This window comes from Channa argus, chromosome 16 (assembly GCF_033026475.1).
Source record: "Channa argus isolate prfri chromosome 16, Channa argus male v1.0, whole genome shotgun sequence".
Classification (NCBI taxonomy): Eukaryota; Metazoa; Chordata; class Actinopteri; order Anabantiformes; family Channidae; genus Channa; species Channa argus.
The window spans coordinates 11247055-11267490 of record NC_090212.1 but is presented as its reverse complement, the minus strand read 5'-3'; the positions used below and the strand labels follow the sequence as shown (position 1 = coordinate 11267490).

Genomic DNA, 20436 nt, shown 5'->3' with positions numbered 1-20436 from the left:
CAAAGTAGATTAAGTCTAGTGAAGTATACAGTATAAAATATTTCCCTTTTAAATTCTGTGGACTAGAAGCAGCCTATAAATTAGCATTAAATAATCAAGTAAAAGTACAATTACATATATGCACTATGGAAAATAGGTAGATTTGAATTAAACGCATTTAGAACGCACATTGTTACACATGTACATACTTCAGAACAATGATTGTCTTCGCATATTGTGACATTTAGTGGTTAGGCGACAGAAAAATTCTATGATACTATACTATTACCAGAAAAACAAAGTATTTAAATTTATGGCTTTACCGAAAAACAAATCTCTACAATGAGGATGCTTGGTCAAAACAAACCTTTGTCAACTAATGTCTTATCATTTATCCTGGAGTCTTTGGCATAAAAGACAATGAGGCCTCTCTAATTTGTGACTTCTAGAATAAAGTAGAACATGGGTCACCAACATGGTATCCGTGGGCACCAGGTAGCCCACAAGGACCACAAGAGTAGCCCGTGGGACTGTTTTAAAAATAGCTCACCATAGAGCCACTTACCAATGAGCTGCATCAAATTCTTTTGTTGTTATTCTTTTTTAAAACACATTTGATAGTTATTGTAAGAAATCAGTAACATGACCATTGTCTTCCCATAGATGAATATCTTTAATTTAATTAATTATTAATAATACCATATAATTAACAGTAAATTGAGCAAATGTGTTATTTCAAAAGTGCATATCAAACTGGTAGCCCTTTGCATTAATCAGTACCCAAGAAGTAGCTCTCAGTTTCAAAAAGGTTGCTGACTCCTGAAGTAGAACATCAAAAAATTGACAGTGTTTCTCCTTGTTCTTGAGCTGTGAGTCTGAGAGCGGCTGAATTTAATAGTGATCTCTTTTCACCTCTTTAACCTTAAACATTCAGGGAAGTTATAAACAGTACGAATGGGAATCTGTTTGTGATCTTTCATTAAAAAATAATTTGCCAGAATTATGTGATTCATAATATGACCGCTTTGATGTTTGTGAACATGCACTATCATACAACTGTCATACAATAAGAGAAAACCCACAATGCCATCTGTCATGTACTCAACTTTTAATGCACTTACACTTGTAAAAATTCCAAGATACAGGTAAACTGATTCATGTAGTCACTTGACTGATGGTAAATCTTCAACTTTGAGACACCTACTTTGCTTACACTTTATGTTCTTCACTCAGCATAGCTCTCATTAATGCTCTGTTTGGTTTAATAAAATAATAGATGACATAATATCTTTGGTTTCATTTTCTGTCCATTAATAAACTAAGAGAAAAAAAACTTTGATGCAACATGCAACTTTTCTTCTTTTTTGTTATTATTCTTGCACGTGCCTCTTGTGTTTTTCCACATATATACTTAACACACGCAAACAAGGTCAGTGTGAGAACTGGTGAAGTTTTCTTTCCCTGGATTTCTGAAAATTGTGGGTGATAAGGACAGGGGGATACATGACATATATGTTCCTTTTCATGTGATTCAACAGTTGATTTTTAATTAAAAAATTTATAAGTATAAATATACACATATATTTATGTGTATTACAGATTGTTGCTGTGTCAAATTAATTATGACAATGCCAAAGTAAGAATATCCAACTGCATTTAGAAAAAACACACTTTGTTTATCCTACAACTGCAGCTGTTATGACAGCATTTTGCTGTAATAATGTGGATACATGTAATTCAATTCAAGAACTCAAACCTTAAAAATATAAAGTTTGTATTTAAGCCTTTTTATGTCACAATACTTCGTATATATTTTTACTAAGAATCACGTGTTATTCATATTTGATCATGACTTATCAATAAGTCTCTTTATGTTTTCACAGAGACGTCTCCACACAGGATGATCCCCTTCGTATATAATAACGCCTTACTTCCCTACTATCCTCACTGCTACAGCCCTCAGAGCGCACAATGAGAACTGGGAAAAAGTGGGCATCTCTGTAAGTGGGTGGACTGTCATTAAGAGCCAACTGGCTGGAGTCAGACCTGCAGCACTGCTCTTCTGTGCAGCAGGGCTCCGTCAAGTTGCTGCTGCGGCTCCTCCACAGAGTCACGGTGCGGTGGGAGCCGTACATGCGGCACAGAGAGAATCGAGACGTGTCTGAGGAGAGGTGGGAATGGACCAGTGTTCCCCGGCAGGAGAAGATGGAGGAACAGCTAGAGCTGGTAATGGTACTCCTCCTGCCTTCTTCGTTTTCTCGTCCAATCTGCTCGCTGCCTTGCTCACAGTCATCCTGGCTTTGGAGAGCACCGTAGCTTTGAGTAGTCTGGTTGCCATCTAAAAGGAAGCAGTTTGAGGATGAGGTGTATTCAGTGTCTTGTAAAGAGTTAGACTCTGCTGTGCCCATGTTTATCAGCATTGCCTCTGAGTAGCTGGGAATCCTCTGGCGGTTACAGCATATGTGCCACTCCATTTCAGTGCTATCCAGTGTGTCTACTCTTGGAATAACACAAGCAGTATTATTCCCCACAGGCCTGTCTCCCTCTAGAGGAGAGGGGCTGCTGTGGCTGTACTCTAACCCAAATAGTTTCTCTATGCGATAGTGCACATAAGCAGTGCGGTACTCTACAAGCACTCTCAGAGGCCAGGACAGCATGAGAAGAGCTGCCAGCCAGAAGGCAACCTGGGAATTATACCAAGGCATGCTGTCTGGGTCTACATAGGCTATCAAGTTTTCTCTAAAGTCCAAATTCTTCAGCTGCATCCCCTCCCTGGCCTCCATGTAATCATCTAAACCCTCAATTTCAGAGAAGAACCTGGCCCTCTGGTTGAGGTAATCATTTTCTGGACCAGCCTCGGTGAAGCTGAAACACTTGGTGAAATGTAGCCGTGTTGCCGGGTGCCCCTCCAAACCTTTGAGGTCACATGACACATCTTTCATCCCACAGTGGCTAAAGTCAAACTCCCCCTCAGCCACATGTGTGTTTACTCTCTCATGGTACACCTGTGTGGTGGTATAGGCATCCCCGTTACGGTATCGAGTGACTTGCCGAGTCCGTCTGACAAAGTGGTAGCTGATAGCCTTCCACCATATGCAGGGCTGGGCTTGCTGCATCCGGAGCACACGCTCATATACACTGTCCACATCTGCTTTGCACTGCATCTCACTTCTGGCTCTGCAGTGCCAGCACTCCACCATGTATAACACATAGAGCATGAGCAGGAAGGCCAGAGGGATGTAGATGTAACCGTCAGAACAGGGGCTGTCGTGGTAGATCATCGAGTGTCCTCCGACACCCATCCCAGAGGCCCCACGCAGGGAGGAGGTTAAGGAGGAGGTAAAGGATGGGATGAGTGTTGGGTTAAAGGTGATTTTGGTGATTCGGGTCAGCTGACACCAAGCCACTGTGCCCAGGCAGCTGTACATGAGAAGGGAGAGCACAAGGCAACGCCAGTGGGACTCCTGGCAGACACAAGCACCCAGGGACTGCTTCACTGGACGCTGCTGCAGAGACAGAGTGATAAGTAAAACTTAAAGCAGTGAGGCTCTGAAACATAACTTGCAGTAGAAATGCAAATTAACATGACAGCACTGGAAATTGCCAGGCTTTTCCATAACTAAGCACAAAGTAAATCAAACTAAAGAGGCTCAGTGGTATTCGAATAAACCCATCTCAGAGGCTGTGTGTCAATGCAGCTGACAGCCAAATATTTATATATAAATAAATCATATATTTAGTTTTAAAAACAGCCTTGTCCTCACCCTGGACAGAGAAAATTATCTAACCATAGCAGAACAAAAATGACACAAACATTTATTTTTTGAAAATGAAGTACCTTTTGACTTTTAGACTGTAAAAACAAGTAATTTGAATGTATTATTTTTGGCAAGAGGTCTTTTTCACTACTTTCCAAAATTGAAGTGGAAAAATTTAACTTTAAGCATTTACATATGTATATGCAGCTATAATTAATAATTAATAGGCATTAAACTATTAATTGTTGTGTTAAACAGGTAAAATATCTGAATACTTGTTCCACCACAAGTTAAACACACCTACACACACATCTTTTTGCTCTACACTTCTCTGATGAGTTTAGCTCTGAGCAGATAAATGGAAAATGCTCACATTTGCAATACTGAACTAACGTCCTGTTCAGTAAAGACACTGGCCCAGTGCCATTTAATCAGTAGCACTAACAATAAAATAAGCTAGAGCGGAGCCCTTTATACACAAAAAGATTAAACCAGGACTGTAAAAATTTAATGTAAGTAGCCACAAAGTGCACAGTTTGGGAGAGTTTGTAGCATCGAAAATGAACCGGGGCCCCGTGTATGACAATTTCTGAATGAATATGGTACTTTCTAAAATTTTTGTCTTTTTCTTGTGGTGACATTCCTCCCCATAAGATCTTGTGTTGTTGTGGACTACCTCTAGTGTTTTATGGAGTGAAGGGATTTATGCTGACAGCCAGCCATCCATTATTGCACAGACACAGGGGTGGGGATGTCTCCTTGCTGGTTCCATCTTGGTTATTCATGCGGCAAACAGGGACTCATTTCTCATGCAGCAGAGATGACGACCTTTTCAGTAATATATACCTTGTGTCTCTAGAATATGTTCAAATGGTAATCATTAAACTTTACAAAAATAAGGGATGATGTACATGCATCCTTGGTCACACCAATAGTTTTTAAGCAGTGTAACTAAATGGCAGCTGAAGATACCTAAATGTGACATTTGTGGAGTAGTAGCTAAATTGTACTTGAATGTACTGTAGAGTATAAGACAGGTCCTAGCCTTTAAATTGAAGCCAATTCTCCCTCAACTCTGCTGAATGAAGTAATTACTCAAAGACATAGTGGACATAGTGGAATAAATGAAAACATAAACTTAAAGATTAATCAACACCTAAAATTGTGGCTTTGCAAAACAATTGTTTTGTTGGCTTAATATCACCACCACAGAGTTTGCCAGTCCCTTTCTACATCACTGGGTTACTGCCGCTATGTGAAATTGACTAGTATGACATTTCAGCAAACAGAGATGATGTCTAGGTGTAGGTGCAAGCAGCTGCACTGTGGTGAGGATATTAAAGGAAAAAACCTATTACTCTGCATTGAACCATTTTACATATTTAAAGAATGTATTAAAACATGCATCTTGCAGTTGCTTTTTTATTTTTCCACTGATTAGAATTATTCCCAGATGATGTTCTGCCACTATCGAGGTTTAAGTAAAAAAAATAAAAAAAGAGAATGTCCACACCTACCTCCTCCAGGACATCACTCTCAGCCGGTGAGTCCTCCTCCACCTCTTCCTCCAGCTCCTCTCTCTCAGCATCATTCGGAGCGCTGGCCGCCGTGTCCAGTTCAGAAAAGAGCATGCTGCACTTTTCACTTGTCAAAGGTACATGATAATATCACTGTTTATTATTCACGTGCTCCTTTCTAAATGGACCTCTGTGTGCTCCCACTTTTAGTGCCCCCATTAGCCCCACAGAGTCTGGTCCGGAGCCAGCGGGCTGCGGCTGCTGCTGCACGGAGCGGGGATCCCGTTGTGGTCCTCCCACCTGTCCGGGCGGAGGGGGGCGGGGTTGAGGGATTTCACCGCAGCAGAGGCAGCAGAGGTTGACCATGATGCAGTCAGCGAAGATGACAATATACCTAATAAAACCATGCATCATAAAAAAACAACGCGCCATCGTGTTCATCGAACCTGAGCGCTGCCCAGTTTCCTGAAAGACGGAGAAAGGATAACGCATAATGGTCGTGCAAACACATGGTTTTCCGCGATATAAATAAGCAAGGAGACATATACAAATGTTTGCCAGTAGCTCAGACTGATATATATGCCATCTAAACCTAAAAACATTAAAACCGTTGCGAGAAGGTTGTGTATCCCGTCAGAACAAAGTCGAACCGTCGCCCATCTCTCAATTGTGCCACAACCTTTATTTTGAAATTTGAGTTTGGTGTTACATTAAAACTCTTCCGTGCGTTCCTTCCACCCCGGTTGTACTGAGTGTTGTGCATCGCGGATCCAACATTAGACTGAAGGTTAGCAAACGCAACTGTTAATATTTTAACCAATACAGACAAGCGCTTTGTGTTGATACTGTAAGTTCGTGGTTTGGATCATATTATTTTAAACATATTGAGGTTTAAGATTTAAGGCTAACATAAAACTAACGCTAACTGTACGGTGCATTAAGTTAACTTTAGCGTTAAATCATTTTGACTCAAAAATGCCTAACGCCACACGTGTGTTTTCTGTGTTTAGTTGGTTATTTCCTACATTCATAGATAACATTAAATAGCAATAAAATAAGCTAACACTAAACAAGTTCACGCTCAAAACATGCACAGATGTATAATGTTAAATGAAGCGTATGAACTAACTTAAGTATGATGAGACAGAGGTCCGCTTTAATGGGGTTTAGTTTGGATTAAATTTCATTTATTTGACACCAGGGTTACAGTCGTTAGGTTTGTGGGTAACCACCAGCCTTGGACCCCATCTGAAATGATCTCCTCTCTCTCCAATTGGGACAGTCTTATGTCTTAAACAGTGTTAAAGCTTAGGTTAGGTGGAGAGATTAGCTAGAAAAACTGCGGGTTTGGGACAGGCAGAGAATTATGGAGAGACACAATTTGCAAAAAGAAGTAGAATTAACTATGGCAATAATATCTGTGTCATTAATAACGTCTTGTGACCTTCAGAGGGATGCTGCGGCGTCCCAACCCAACTGACTCAGAGGCTGACCTCTTGAGAGAGCAGGAGCAGTTTCTGATCTCCGGTGCTCCATCTGCTGCCAATGTGGTCCGCAGACCTGACAAGAGAAGAGGTGAAGCAGGTGATCATAACAGGGAGGATGAAGGAAGTCAGAGAGATGTGGTCACCATAGAAGGTAAAGATATATTTGGTTATTTTTTTGTATTGAGTATTATTGAAAATTTGACCATCCACATATTTTCCAGGCTTATTATTAGTCAAGCAGGCTACCTAATAGACATTAATTTAACACATATGTTATTTGTTCCTGTAGGTGAAGGTAGGTATAGATAACAAATAACAACAGTGTGGAGTTTTTATCTAAAAGATTATTTAATGCAGAACCCCTAGACCTGATGTTAAACTCCTATCCTTCGTGTAGATCTTCCAGATGAACTCCCTTCTTTGACACCAGCCCCTTCAAAGAAGTCCCGCTTCAAAGCCAGTCAAGTCACCTTTGAAGATGAGAATGCTGAGGACAGACTAGACAGGCACGACACTCATATCAGTGTTGTTCTCTCCCGGATTGTTGTAAGTGCCATTTGCAAAAATCAACTTAGTAAATAAAACTGAATTTTGTATAAATGATCGTGCACTATGCACAGTAGCATCTTTTCTGTGTTGGCTGTTACATATTTGTGTTCAAGGAGAGAGATACCAGCTCCACTCCAGTGTCTCTACCTGTATTTACGGGCATGGCTTTCCCTAAAGTACTGCACCGCTCAGAAACCAGCAGTCAGGTACAAAGAAATAATTTAGTTATAGTTATACAATCATGCATTTCATGCATTTTAATATTCTAAGTGAACTTCTCCTTAAAACCAGGTGCCTCTGTCTTTAAATGGTGGGAAAAAGAGTATCTTTGCTCGTCAGATTGCTGCTCAGAGGCTTAAGGAAAACGTAACACCTTTACATGCTGCACCCGAAGCTGCTCAGACCCCAAAACCCAGTGAGCAGAACCTGCCCCCTGAGACTAGTATGGATACACATCAGTGTGATAAGTGAACTTATTTAAGTGTTTTTACCAAACACAACCCTCTTGACATTTTTTGCCTTTTGTCTTTGACTATTTGCTTATCTCTGTTTACTAGAACTGCCTAAAGTCTCAGGTCCTAGGTTGGTGACTGGTCAAGGTCTTATGGGCCCAGATAGCCCAGGAGAGACCTTAAGGATCCACGTGGAGAACCAGGCCAAACTGCAGGCACTGTCTGAGTGCGAAATAATAGAGGAGCAGAAGAAACTTTTATTCCAGCTTGGTAGTGAGATGTTTGTCCAAATGATAATCAATAAGTATTTAATATATGTTCATGTGCTGAGTTTCTATCGAGTCAAGTAAAGTGAAGTTCAAAACTGTACTTTTCATTTTTGTTTGTACCGCAGTTTGTAACATGATTATTTCTGCTTCCCAGATCCAAGACTGGTAGAGTTTGTTAGATCTTGCAAAATGCAGAACGTCCCATCCTCTGTCTCCCCATCCCAACAGCCCGAGGCCAAAAGCAACGAAGGAACTATTCCTCTTGAAAGTGCAAGGAGAGAATCTGACTCCACCAGTGCTGCTGTGCTGTTTCAGAAGCCCCAAGAAGTGGAGATGGAAGTGGAAGAGGGGGAGGAGGGACTGTCAGCTCCACCTGCTATGACTGGTATGATGGATTGAAAATAAACTCTATCACTTCTAGTTTGTCATTTCTTGCTCTCTGCTGCTAGTGAAATTTTAGTGGACCAATGGCATGTAGGCTCTGTGCATGACTAAGCTGTTTTTTTTTTTTTAAGTTACCTCTTGCTTCATTCAACGTTGTGAAGTTGACTTCTTTTGCTGATACTTTGTAATAAAAATCTGATCGATCATCTGCATACGTGGCTGTCTGCCAAACTTCTGTTCCTTCATTCCTGCCTTTATCTTTCTGAATGTTTTGCCCTTTAATTTACTTACCTCTCTCTGCTCTCTTAAGCATCCAACTTTTAATTTTAGAACTAATGTGGGATGCTTGTGCTGCATGGCTAAAATCCAGACATAAAGCTGATAACTTTGCGTGATTAGTAGAAAGGCTGAGCCACGAGTGGGCACTTAAAGCTACTGCACACCATTTGGAGAATCTTACCAGTCTTGATTGAAATATTGCTATAAGATCATATGAAGACAGATATAACTCATCTTTTATGTCATTCTGTTTGTCTGTCATATAAGCAATTGTACCTTGTTACTCAATGGGATTCTGCCCCACTGTGTGTGTGTGTGAATTTAGTGGACGATGTGCCAGTAAAACCTCAGAAAGAATGGGTTCACATGGATAAACTGGAGCCAGAGAAGCTGGAGTGGATGAGAGACTTGCCCACACCAAGAAGGAAAGGAACCAAGAAAGTAAGAAATGGTTTTTGATTAACCTTCTGCATTTTCCATTACAGTTTATTCACTTAACTCAGCCACTGTGTCATGTGGTTCTGTGTGTCCTGATAGGCCATGCAGGCTCGTTTTGACTTTGCTGGTAGCTTGATCCTACCCACTGAGGATTTGCCCACCCACCTGGGTCTGCACCACCATGGAGAGGAGCCTGAAGTCAGTAGGAAATTAATCCCATTCAAAATGTGTCTTTTTGTTTTCGTTTAGTGTTTTTGGTTCTCCTGGTGCAGTTACGTGAAATTCTTAAACTTAGATGCTCTTGAATACAATTCCCATTATAGCATTGAGAAAGAATTATGCCAGTTTTTAACAGAATTGTAATAAATAATACGGAGTGTAGGTATAGAATCTAAAAACTAGGGTAGCCTTAAGTTTGTTTGACATTCTTGACATTGAGGATTTCTCTTCAGCGGGGAGGTTACTCTCTGCAGGAGCTCTTCTTATTGTCTCGGAGTCAAGTCATCCAGCAGAGGAGTCTGGCCCTCAGCACTCTAGCTAAAATCCTCTCAAAGGTACACAAACAAACACAAAGTAGGTGTAACGCATATCTACTGTATCTCTACTCATTTATGCTGCATTTTCTTTTAACCTCCAGGCACGTGCTGGAGAGTACCTGTCAGTACTAAAGGGCAATGTGATGTCCACTCTGCTCGATGCCGGCCTGCTCTTCCTACTTCGCTTTGCACTGGATGACAGTGTGGTGGGCGTGATGTCTGCAGCTGTGCACACTCTTAAAGCACTTCTAGTTTGTGCAGAAGACGAAGTAGGTTCTGAATATTACACCTTCTTTTATTCTTTTACAAGCTGATTTATATCTCCAATTTCAAAATAATAATAAATGATCTCAAAATAATGTCTAGTTCTTCCAATTCCCACTTGTCTCAGGAGGGTTTGGACTGTACCTTCTCCTGGTTTCAAGGCCTGTCCACCTTCCCTCTGCTACCATCTGCCCAGGAGGAGGAAGATGAGGAGGATGAAGGGCTGGACGAAAGTATGAAGGAGACCAACAGAGAGAAGGAAGAGAGGAAGAGTGATCATGAAGTGGCCAGGCAGGATGTCATTAAGGTGAATGAGCAAAATTCCTTTTTTATCTCTTTTATCTCTTATATCTTTTATCTCATCCCTTTTAACCAATTGATTTTCTGTAGCGAAATTACAGCCTTTTTTACTGTGTGTTTTAGGGTCTGTTAAAGATGAAACTACTCCCCAGGCTACGTTACATTCTTGAAGTAGTAATACCATCGTCTCGAGTTGTCCAGGATGTCCTAGATGTCCTGACTCGCATCACTAGGCACTCATCTTCATCAGCCACCCAGGTAAGTACATTAACCGGTTTAGTCACACTTAAATCATTTACTCAGCCACTGAGCTACTATTGTCTATATTTAACTCTCAGGTGCTGGACTGTCCTCGATTGATGGAAACAGTAATGTCCAGCTTCCTTCCCACCTCCTGGCCTCCACCAACTTCACCCAATCCTCAGTCTGTTCATGGACTCCCACTAGCCAGCGCCATGAAGTTATTAAGAGTTTTGGCTGCTTCTGGCAGACATGCCTGTGCCAGACTGGTAATTGTTACAGACTTTTATTGTTACAATGATTCTGCAATCGGCTGCTTCGAATGAACAGGAGATTATCATTGATTAACCCTATGATTTTGAGATTTCATGAAAAACTGATTACGTCGTCATAAAGGTGTGCACTTGTGTGTGGAAGTTACAGACAGCTTCCCTTATGTATGCTATAAAATACAAAGCATTAAACAGTGAAACATTAAATGTGATATATTTTAGCACATTTAAGTGACTTTATATTAAGTCATAGATAGATTGAGGCTATTTGCAAGACAGTTGTGTAGGATTTTGTGAATACTCTGACATCCTACTAATCTTAGCAGAGCAGAACAGTGAACCATGACACTAACAAACGAGAACAGCTCAGCGGTACACCCTGCAGCGCTTTATATAAATCTTTAGTCAAATCTGGACGTACAAAGTTGTTTCAAATTATGTGCATCCGTTCAACATTTTGGATAATGGCAATAGTTTCCTAACATCAATCTTTCTTCCCCCCAGTTAAACTCTCTGGGGGTTAGTGAGCGTCTGTCATGTCTGCTGAGCGCTGAACCTAGTGAGCTGTTGCTGGACCCCACTGAGGCCCTCAGGATCACCACAGAGGCCTACAGGTTGTGGGCTGTAGCGGCCGGCTACGGACAGGCCTGCAATTTATACATGTAATTTCATGTCTTTTAGTTTTTATGTTTGGACACCTGGACAGCTACTGTTAGAAATTCTATAGAACAAACTTGCAGAAGCACACATTAATTAATTCAGTGATATCTAATGTAACATTATGAAAATAATCATTTTAAAACTCTCTTTAGCTCATTTTTAACTTAAGTCCCAAACATAATTGTCCTGCTTGTTACTCCATAGATGCTTATTTTGTATTTTGTTTTCTCACAGTGCTCATATTTGATTCCTGTACTGTTGTCATTTTTCCTCAGAAACCTGTATCCAGCCTTAGTGAAAACATTGCAGTCTGTTCACCGAGCACTGATCCCTTCAGATCCTCTGTTGCCTCTGCAGCTCCAGCGAGTCCTGGCACTGCTTTCTCTGCTCACACAGGTTACACACACTGCTGGATGCCACCAGGAGCTACAGGCTGACATGGTCAGGTACACATAAATGCAATAGATGAAGACTGAAAGGGGCTCAATAAACCATGCTACCGCATGCTACCATCACAGAGCACTCCTTTGTATCACTGTTGTGACATTTGTTTCTCACCACTCTCAGCTCTATGGGAAAAGAATGCCCTCCACCTCCTGTTGTGTCATGGGGTCACGTCACAGGGTTGCAGGCATCCTTGTTGGGACATTTGAAGGGCTTTGTGAAGAGTCTTGACAATCCAGTTCAGAAAGACAGCAGTCTGACTCTGATACCTGCTTACCTGGTCTACCTGGAAGCTTACTACCATCAGATCTCCAAACAGGTACCATTTCCTACATTGTAAATCATAGTTGTATGGGTGATTTAGATTCTTTAAATTCAGATAATGGAAAATATATGAGGAACCCTCAAGATGTCAATGTGGTTGAACTCAGTGCTTGGTGAACTGAGGAATCCTAGGACATTTAATACAGTCAACTAGGAAAGATTTTTGGCATGCATTAGCTCCACCAACACTAACAAAATGTAGACATAATACTGTATTAAATAATTAATAATAAAATTAAATCATGAATTGTTTTTTCTGTAGAGTTGTTTTAAGCCAGTGGAGACTCTTCAAGAGCTGGAGCAACTGACATCTGAGGTCCTCCTCCCTCTAATGTCTCACCCTTTTGTGCAAGGCCTTATAAAGAACATCAAGTAAGTGCAACTTGCTGTGAGAGAAATAGTAATTTCAGTTTAGGATCTTATTCCTTCCTTTACTACCAGATAAAAACAATAAAGCCATATAAAAATGAGACTTTGATGTTTTATAAGCAAAAAGACTCATCAGAGTCTTTATCAAATGTACATTTAACTGTACTGTGCGTAAACCTATTTTACATTTTCAGGCCTTCTTCAGTAGTGTGTAATGTCCAGTCTACTCATCTGGGCCCAGAGACCACACCTAGCCTACCTGGTTTGGCCCGCCCAAACCGGAGTGGTCTACCTGGGCTGGTTGTTGCCAGCTCCCCCTTTCCTCTTCTCACAGGACTAGGGCTACTCTTGGAAACAATCACAGGCATCCACAAAGGTCTCAGCTCCAAGGTACAGTCACCTTTGAATCCATTTAATATATCGGCCACTTCTTTTGATCAGATTTACAACTCTGCAAACCACACATCAGTAACAATCTTCCAGGGTAGTCGTTAGGTGTAGCCTCTAGGCAGTCTAGTGCAGACACTGAGCTAGGAACATATACTTTGCTGCCATCTTGTGATGACATGAACAAAATCATGTATATTACATTTTTTTCCCCATTTCTCTTATTATATTTATATTCTCTTATTATATTGATATTTTCCCTTCTTACTTCCTAGTTCACCGGCCTCCTCCTGTCAGAGCATGTGATTGGCTACCTGCGTAGCTGCAGTCAGGCTACACCCCCCCTGTCTCACACCAGGGCCTGGATTCTCCGACATGAACACAACCTCCTCTACCTGCTGCTCCGCCTGGCACACAGACTGGTACGTTCCAACTCAAATCAGACCCCCACTTACTAACAGTCTGATCTTACTCTGTCTTGGTGTAAGCTCAGGTTTCATTTAGAATAACCTGATATATTTCATTATCATTAAGTTAAATTTTTACTTTTTTCAGGTTCCCACCAACCCAAAAGTGGCCAAACATGCATCGCTGTACCACCAGGTGGCACTGGTTCTGCTTCCATGGTTATTACCAGGCAGCGAATACCTGGCACATGAACTGCTCTCCTCCATCATCTTTAGCAAAAACTTTATATCGTATGTTTAAACCATTATACTACATTTATTTTTGGATTGAGTTTCAGAAAGTTCCAACAAGGGCAGAGGGGCCAAAAATTTTGTCATTTGTTTTTGTTTTGCTCACTTTGTTCAGAACACTGCTCGATAAATTAGCTTATAATTGTAATGTAATTTATTACATTAAATTATTTTTAAAAGTGGATTTCTTTGAATTAGGATCATATTAACCAAAGAGCCATTTCCACTGAAAGTGACGTCCTTGCTTTCTATTTATCACAGTATTAGACAATTTAGGCTTGTTTACTTTACAGAGAGGGCCACAGCGGAGGACCTGAGGCTATAGAGCTGGAAGAGCTTAAGCTTCACGAGGAAACAAAACAACATAGATCTCCTTCACTCCAGATTGCTGGCACTCTCCTGAGAGAAGCCTGTGTCCAGCTGCCATCCATACGAGGCTGCTTCCTCACTCACCTGGCCCATCTGGAGTCATCCGTACTGGTGTCCCGAGATTCTTTCCTTGGCCGCAACCCTTGGATTAATTCCCATTTACTCCCAGAGCTCAGGGGGCCCATCCTGCCATCTGATTGGCCTTTCCTGCCACTTGTCAGTCTGTATGAAAGAACAGGGGTGTCTGATAGTGGAGGGTTAGCGGTGGAGGAGCTTCCTGTGGGGTCTCTGCAGACTGTGACCCACTCTCTGCAGTGGTTGCTGCTGTTGGAGATGTGGAGAGAAGAGGCTCTAAAGGTGAATTAACAAGTGAAATTGTGTTTTTTAGTATTGAAGTATTTTCTGAAATCAGAACATTTTCTCAAAAGGTAGATACTCTTTACAGCATAAAACAAATCTTAAAGTGTCTGCAACAAATTGCAACAAATATTTATGTTTGAGCAAGAATGACGTTAAGCATAACTTAATATTTACCAAGTTAATCCATAATAAATGCATATTTTTGTCAAGTAATTGATTCTTTGGCTGTAGTTTGTCTGATTTACAAACTAATTAATGTGTTAATTTGACTTCCTGAACATTTTGTTATATTTAGGTGATCCCTCCTGTCGCCAAGTTCGCCCGTCTATCCTGTGTGTTCCTGTGTTCCAGTGACTTGTTCCTGGAAAGACCTGTTCAGAAACTGACCTGGGGTCTGTTTAGACTGCTGACGAGGTCTGATATAACAGCTATACAATGTGTTAATACCCTTGTTCTTACAGTGTAAAATCTAAATTGACCACGGAGAAGGGTAGCAAAGATCCTATAAAACTATTTGTCTTCATTTTTAGGCCATCCAGACTGGATTCTTTGGACCTGAACTTCCCTCCTCCGGGTTTAGCTTCCTTCCAGGATTTATATTCAGCTCTTTTAGCACAATATGAAGCTGTGTCGTTTGGAGACCAGCTCTTTGGCTGTTGGATCCTCTTACCCCTGCAGAAGAGGTACAGTGTTGCTTTGAGACTGGCTGTGTTTGGAGAACACGTGGGGATGCTCAGGTCATTGGGAGTCACTCTGGAACAGGTAACGTTGAGTAGTTTTAGAGTGGAAAATATGACTAAATAATACAAGAGTTAGATGTATTTACTGTCTTTGTCATCTGAAGTTGTGCATCCCCATCGAGAGGTACACCTCTCCCCCTGAAGACTCCCTCCCTCTCCTCCATCTTTACTTCCGCTCCTTGGTAATGGGGACCCTGAAGCACTGCTGGTGTCCAGTTCTGTATGTGGTTGCCTTGTCTCATGTCAACTCCTTCATCTTCTCTCAGGATGCTGCAGCACAGGTATCACTTCATGGCACACAAACTGTGTGGGAAAGATTCCTTAAAGTCACAAGAGAAAGCAGCAGCACTCTTTGTAATTTCCTGGTTTCCACATAAATTGATCATATGTGATCTGATCTTCACCATAGTCTCAAATATCAACAAACACAATATTTCTAAGCTGATAAAACACAAACAGTCAGGTTCTTTAGTATCTTTATTGAAAATACAGTAGTCGTTGGACATACAATGTAATGGTGGAAAATGTAATGCAACAACTGTATAATTGGTTGAAACACCTTTGACAGAAAGAACCTCAAGCAGGTTCTTCCTGGAGCTGTGGATTAGACCTGCCTCTTCAGTATTTTGCATATGGTTGACTCGTGAACAGTGATGTTAACCACCTCCAATGAACCCTTCAAGCCTTTAGCTGTTACTCTCATTGAGCATTCTGCCTTGCACTTTTGGAGTGATTTAGCTGGGTGCCCACTTGGAGTGTACCAAATCGTTTTCATTTATAGACGCGGACTGACTAATATCTAAAGGCTTTAAAATTACTCTGTAACCCTTTCCAGCTTCATGTAAATGAACAATTATTGATCATAGGTATTGAGGCATGATTCATATCAGCCAGATGCTGTTTTTGAATAGCACACTGACACTGTTTGAGTGTTTTTATAATTTAAGGATGTACTAAACCACACCTCTATTCTTGTTTTATTGATTGGATTCCATCTGGCATGTTATGACATCAAAAGCCTAGTTTTGCTATTACTTTTTTTTATGTTTATTGCATGTGTTCAGTAAAAACATAAATGATCATGCTCATTTGTGTTTTAGCAGTTAAGAAGTTGTGTGTTTGTTGATATTTGACCTGAGAGAAGAGAAGATCGCATTTTTTCATTACCAATTTTAGTTAAAGCCAATAAATTGTAAACAGCTCCATTACATTTTCTTGCGACCGTCTGTGTTTTCTCTCAGTGCAGGAAATTGTTTTCCTAATTTGAAAAACTGCTCCCAAAGGCTACATAAAATAAAACAAGTCAAACCTCACTATAAAATCAGTTGTTCCTCATGTCCATTCATTTTCTGACTATGTATTCATGTCTGTGCTTTGTGGCTTTTTTTTCTTCAGCCACAATGAAACCCAAGGGCAAAGAGCCATATGTGTAACAAATTACCAAATTCAGAAGATGCTGAAGCCGCACTGACAAAGAGGGTGCATTTGTGGAAAACACTCAGTGGTTTTACAGCTATTTATTCACATGTTTTGCTTTATATATGAGCTCATTGGATTAAAAATGGTCAAGATTCTGAAATTCCTACCAATCCATTTGTCATGTCGTTGATTGACTTAACCAAGCTCTTTCAAATTCAGCTTGGTTCCCTTATATTTATAAATTTTTTTATTCATGTGAGATTTGAGTTCATGTTCTACAATAGAAGAAACATCTTGAAATATAATTTCAGAGCAGTGAAGCTCAAAACATATACACCTGCAGGTGGAGAGTTTTTAGTAAACACTGAGACACACAGCGTGTTAGTACATAAGTGAGGTTTTTGATCTTTAATCCTCTCGTCATTTTCAGGAGGTTGAAGCAGCTCGACACAGTATGCTGAGGAAAATCTACTACATGACTGACAAGGTACTCCTCTCCTCTTTGTATCCACTGCTTTTTTCTACCTCTCTCCCCTCTCTGTATAGTCTGTGAGATCTTTATTGATTGTGCCCAATGTTCTTCTCAATCCACACAGGACTTTCTGCTTGTTCTCTTTTCTCCAAATTTATCTGATAAACCAGTTAGTTTCTTGCTGTGTTTTATCTTGTGGACCACTGTCCCAAGTCAGGACTGTTTGTCCCTATCATCTGTAGTATCTGTGGTTGCTATTTCGTTGTTCATTTTTTAGGAAAGTTCGGTACCATCCTGTTCTTGTATGTATTTCATCTTTGGCTTTCCTATGTAATTTGTTTTACACACAAACAAGTTTTACACCTCCAAGCTGGTGAGAGCCAGGGTCAGGTTTTTGTAAATGTGATATTCATGATGTATCATGGCTTGTTCACTGTGAGATGTAGGAAGCTACTACTGTATATCATGAACATCAAGTACAAATTGTTATTTATTAGTTTACCTCACTGGCATTAGACTTGCATTGGTCATTTGCTTCTCCATTCGTCACAGACTCCTGATCTCAATCTGCCCTACAAGCGCATGCGTTTTGGACTGTTACTACATCCCCAACTTTAAGACCTGTGTCGCTATCAATATGCCTCTCTCTCATGTTAAGTGAGATTTAAAACAAATGAACAAATTATTATTATTATCATGTATTACCTGGTTTTATTATAATATCATTTAGCTTTCATGGAATCCCAATCTTTTTTTGTGTGTGTGTGAACTTAGTTGAGCTGCCCCACAGTCTCTCCATAAACCCCTGGCAACTTCAGAAATTTCCCTGTAGTGCGAACACACTTGGCTGGGAATTACTGGTTTACACATCTACTTCTGCTGCTCTACTCACCTCTGTCCTATCTCTTTTCTTCATTTCCAGGTGTTGAGGAACCATTTGTTGCTCTTCCGTCTGCCAAATCTGCACTCAAAGTTTGGCTTCGATATGTATGATCAGTTGCCTCCTATTAGAGCCAAGCATTTGGAGAGTGTTTGTGGACTGCAGGACAGCAGCGATGACAAAAAAGATTGACGTGGAACAGGTAGAAGATAAAACAGCCAATAGCAGAAAATACTCTTGGAATAGTATGGAACAGAAGGCAATTGGAAGGAGAGATGGGCCTGAGTAGATGATGCTGGGCAAGAAAGTTTGGCAATGGCAAACAAATTAATTACCTAAAATGTGGGTTTTTGGACAAGAGTTAGCATGGACACAAGATTATTTTTGGTTTTCTCTCTTTTTAAAGGTTCCACAAACATGTCCATGTTTTTCCCTTGTGACACCATCACATTGCCTGGGTTATTCTGTGTCTAAATAACCGTTCTGGACTAGTCTTGAACTCAGAGTAAAGACAAATATCCTGCTTTACAAGTGCTTTGTAAATAAAACCTGTTTTTGGTGTTTGTGCAACTTAAGTGTTAAATTTATTCATTCTGAGTACAACTGAGTTTGACAACACCACAGAAGAAGTGGTGCCATAAACATTATTTTTGATTGGTTTGTAATACATTGTTCCCTCACACTATCACTGATAACACTCAGTTAAAATCTTTTCCTAACAAAGACATTATTTCACTTGTGTGTGTGTGTGTGTGTGTCTGTGTGTCTGTGAGTGTGAGTTCACGCGTGTAATCATGCACACATTTATATCTCCCCTGCTTGTGCTCAGTTAGGTGAGTTTTAGAAGCATTATAACATCATCACCTTATAATTTTCTGATGAAGTTAATGTCCTATTAAACCTCCCTCATTACTAGGATTTATGGTAGAGAGAATATATCAAGGCTTTTTGTATCTGATATGTGTAGTATATTCTTAAACCATTAAAAACACATATACCACAAAAGATGATTTTGCTATTGTAAACGCATTAACATTTTAGCAATATCTTATTTTGTATCAATTTAAGATACGTAACAGAACAGTTTTTTGTTTTTTCTTTGGTAATTACTTTGTGCACTATGCAGGATCAGTATTAAATAACACGAAGGTGGAATTGCAAATCATTCTTAAACAGGAACTAATTCAGAAGTAAAAACCCTCCAGGTTCCATACTTATTGCAGAACTGAAGTGGTTGGATGCTGGGCTGCAGGAAACTCATAGTCATTGGCATAGTAATGGGCATAGTCCTCATCATACGGTATAAAGCACATATACATGAATTATGAGGTGTATATATACACACACACACACACACACACATCTGCCACCACAGCCTGCCACCACAGCCTTGTTCTTGTGCAGAGGAAGGGCATCGGATGTAAAACACATACACAAATTAAACATGCAAATCGTGACAATGACCTCCATACCGGATCAGTTGAGGCCCGGGTTAACAACGACCGCCATCAGTGCTCCTGACCTACAGGCGGACAGTGGAAATTGGGTTACTGTTGGTGGAAGAAGGAGAGGAGAAAGGCATGTTCGTAGGCAGAGGGAGAAGGGGAAAGCCATGAGTGTAGGACTGACAGTGGGGACTTTGAATGTTGGGACTATGACAGGGAAGGCTAGAGAGTTGGTTGACATGATGCGGAGAAGGGAGGTGGATATACTGTGTTCAGGAGACTAGGTAGAAAGGTAGAAGGACTCGACGCTTAGGAGCAGGGTTCAAGTTGTTTTGGATAGGAAGAGAAATAGAGCAGGAGTTATCCTGAATGTGGACTTTGTCAGGAATGTTCTGGAGGTGAAAAGAGTATCAGACAGGGTGATGAGTCTGAAGCTGGAAATTGAAGGTGTGATGTTCAATGTTGTTAGTGGTTAGTGGTCCCAAAGGTAGGATGTGAGTTAGAGGAGAAAGAGAAAATCTGGAGAGAGTTAGATATAGTGATGCAGAGCATCCCCAGAGGTGAGAGTGTGGTGACTGGTGCAGATTTTAATGGACATGTTGGTGACGGGAACAGAGGTGAAGAGAATGTGATGGACAGATTTGGTCTTCAAGAACGTAGAAGGTACTCGTGATCATTTTTAACAACGAGGGGAGATGTGTGGAGCTGTGGCAACTACATAATAAAGCAGAATAAAGCTGATCAGCAATAAAGTCGTGGGAAAGAGTAGTAGAAGCTAGGCTAAGGACAGAGGTGAGCATTTTTTGAGCAGCAATATGGTTTCATGCCTAGAAAGAGTCAAACAAATGCAGTACTTGTTTTGAGGATGCTGATGGAGAAGTACAAAGAAAGTCTTGGAAGTTGCATTGTGTCTTCGTAGATTTAGAGAAAGCGTATGACGGTGCTGAGAGAGGAGCTGTGGTATTGTATGAGGACGTCTGGAGTGGCAGAGAAGTATGTTAGAGTGGTGCAGGACATAAGAGAACATGAAGTTAGTGGGTCTGAGAGAAGAGGATGCAGAGGATAAGGCTAGATGAAGGCACAGGATTCACCGTGGTGACCCCTGAAAGGGAACAGTTGAAAGTGAAAAAAGACTAAAGGAAAAG

General features: G+C 40.7%; 2 protein-coding genes across 6 annotated transcripts; one reads left to right on the top strand and one right to left on the bottom strand.

Annotated features, from left to right (window-relative positions):
- Positions 1-409: 409 nt before the first annotated feature.
- si:dkey-13p1.4 (transmembrane protein 151B) lies at positions 410-5776 on the bottom strand. Of its 2 annotated transcripts, XM_067480807.1 has the most exons (3): positions 5255-5776; positions 4414-4592; positions 410-3485 (listed from the first exon to the last, which is right to left on the bottom strand). In XM_067480807.1, the coding sequence occupies exon 3, from the start codon at positions 3405-3407 to the stop codon at positions 1857-1859; it is 1551 nt and encodes a 516-aa protein (XP_067336908.1). In that variant the 5' UTR covers positions 3408-3485; positions 4414-4592; positions 5255-5776; the 3' UTR covers positions 410-1856. The 2 variants fall into 2 exon arrangements, with proteins under 2 accessions (XP_067336908.1, XP_067336907.1); XM_067480806.1 differs by lacking the exon at positions 4414-4592.
- A 157-nt stretch (positions 5777-5933) lies between these two features.
- Positions 5934-18416, top strand: rpap1 (RNA polymerase II associated protein 1). 4 transcript variants are annotated; one of them, XM_067480798.1, is made up of 27 exons: positions 5934-6041; positions 6705-6892; positions 7139-7287; positions 7404-7496; positions 7582-7705; positions 7848-8015; positions 8166-8396; positions 9000-9115; positions 9212-9310; positions 9565-9666; positions 9750-9917; positions 10040-10219; positions 10336-10470; positions 10551-10721; positions 11229-11386; positions 11660-11830; positions 11952-12147; positions 12415-12524; positions 12716-12911; positions 13184-13330; positions 13464-13606; positions 13900-14332; positions 14631-14749; positions 14866-15097; positions 15180-15356; positions 16925-16981; positions 17889-18416. In XM_067480798.1, the coding sequence occupies exons 2-27, from the start codon at positions 6709-6711 to the stop codon at positions 18036-18038; spliced, it is 4209 nt and encodes a 1402-aa protein (XP_067336899.1). In that variant the 5' UTR covers positions 5934-6041; positions 6705-6708; the 3' UTR covers positions 18039-18416. The 4 variants fall into 4 exon arrangements, with proteins under 4 accessions (XP_067336899.1, XP_067336898.1, XP_067336896.1 ...); XM_067480797.1 differs by having other exon boundaries at positions 7582-7732; positions 7848-8012; XM_067480795.1 differs by having other exon boundaries at positions 7582-7732.
- The last annotated feature ends 2020 nt before the right edge of the window (positions 18417-20436 follow it).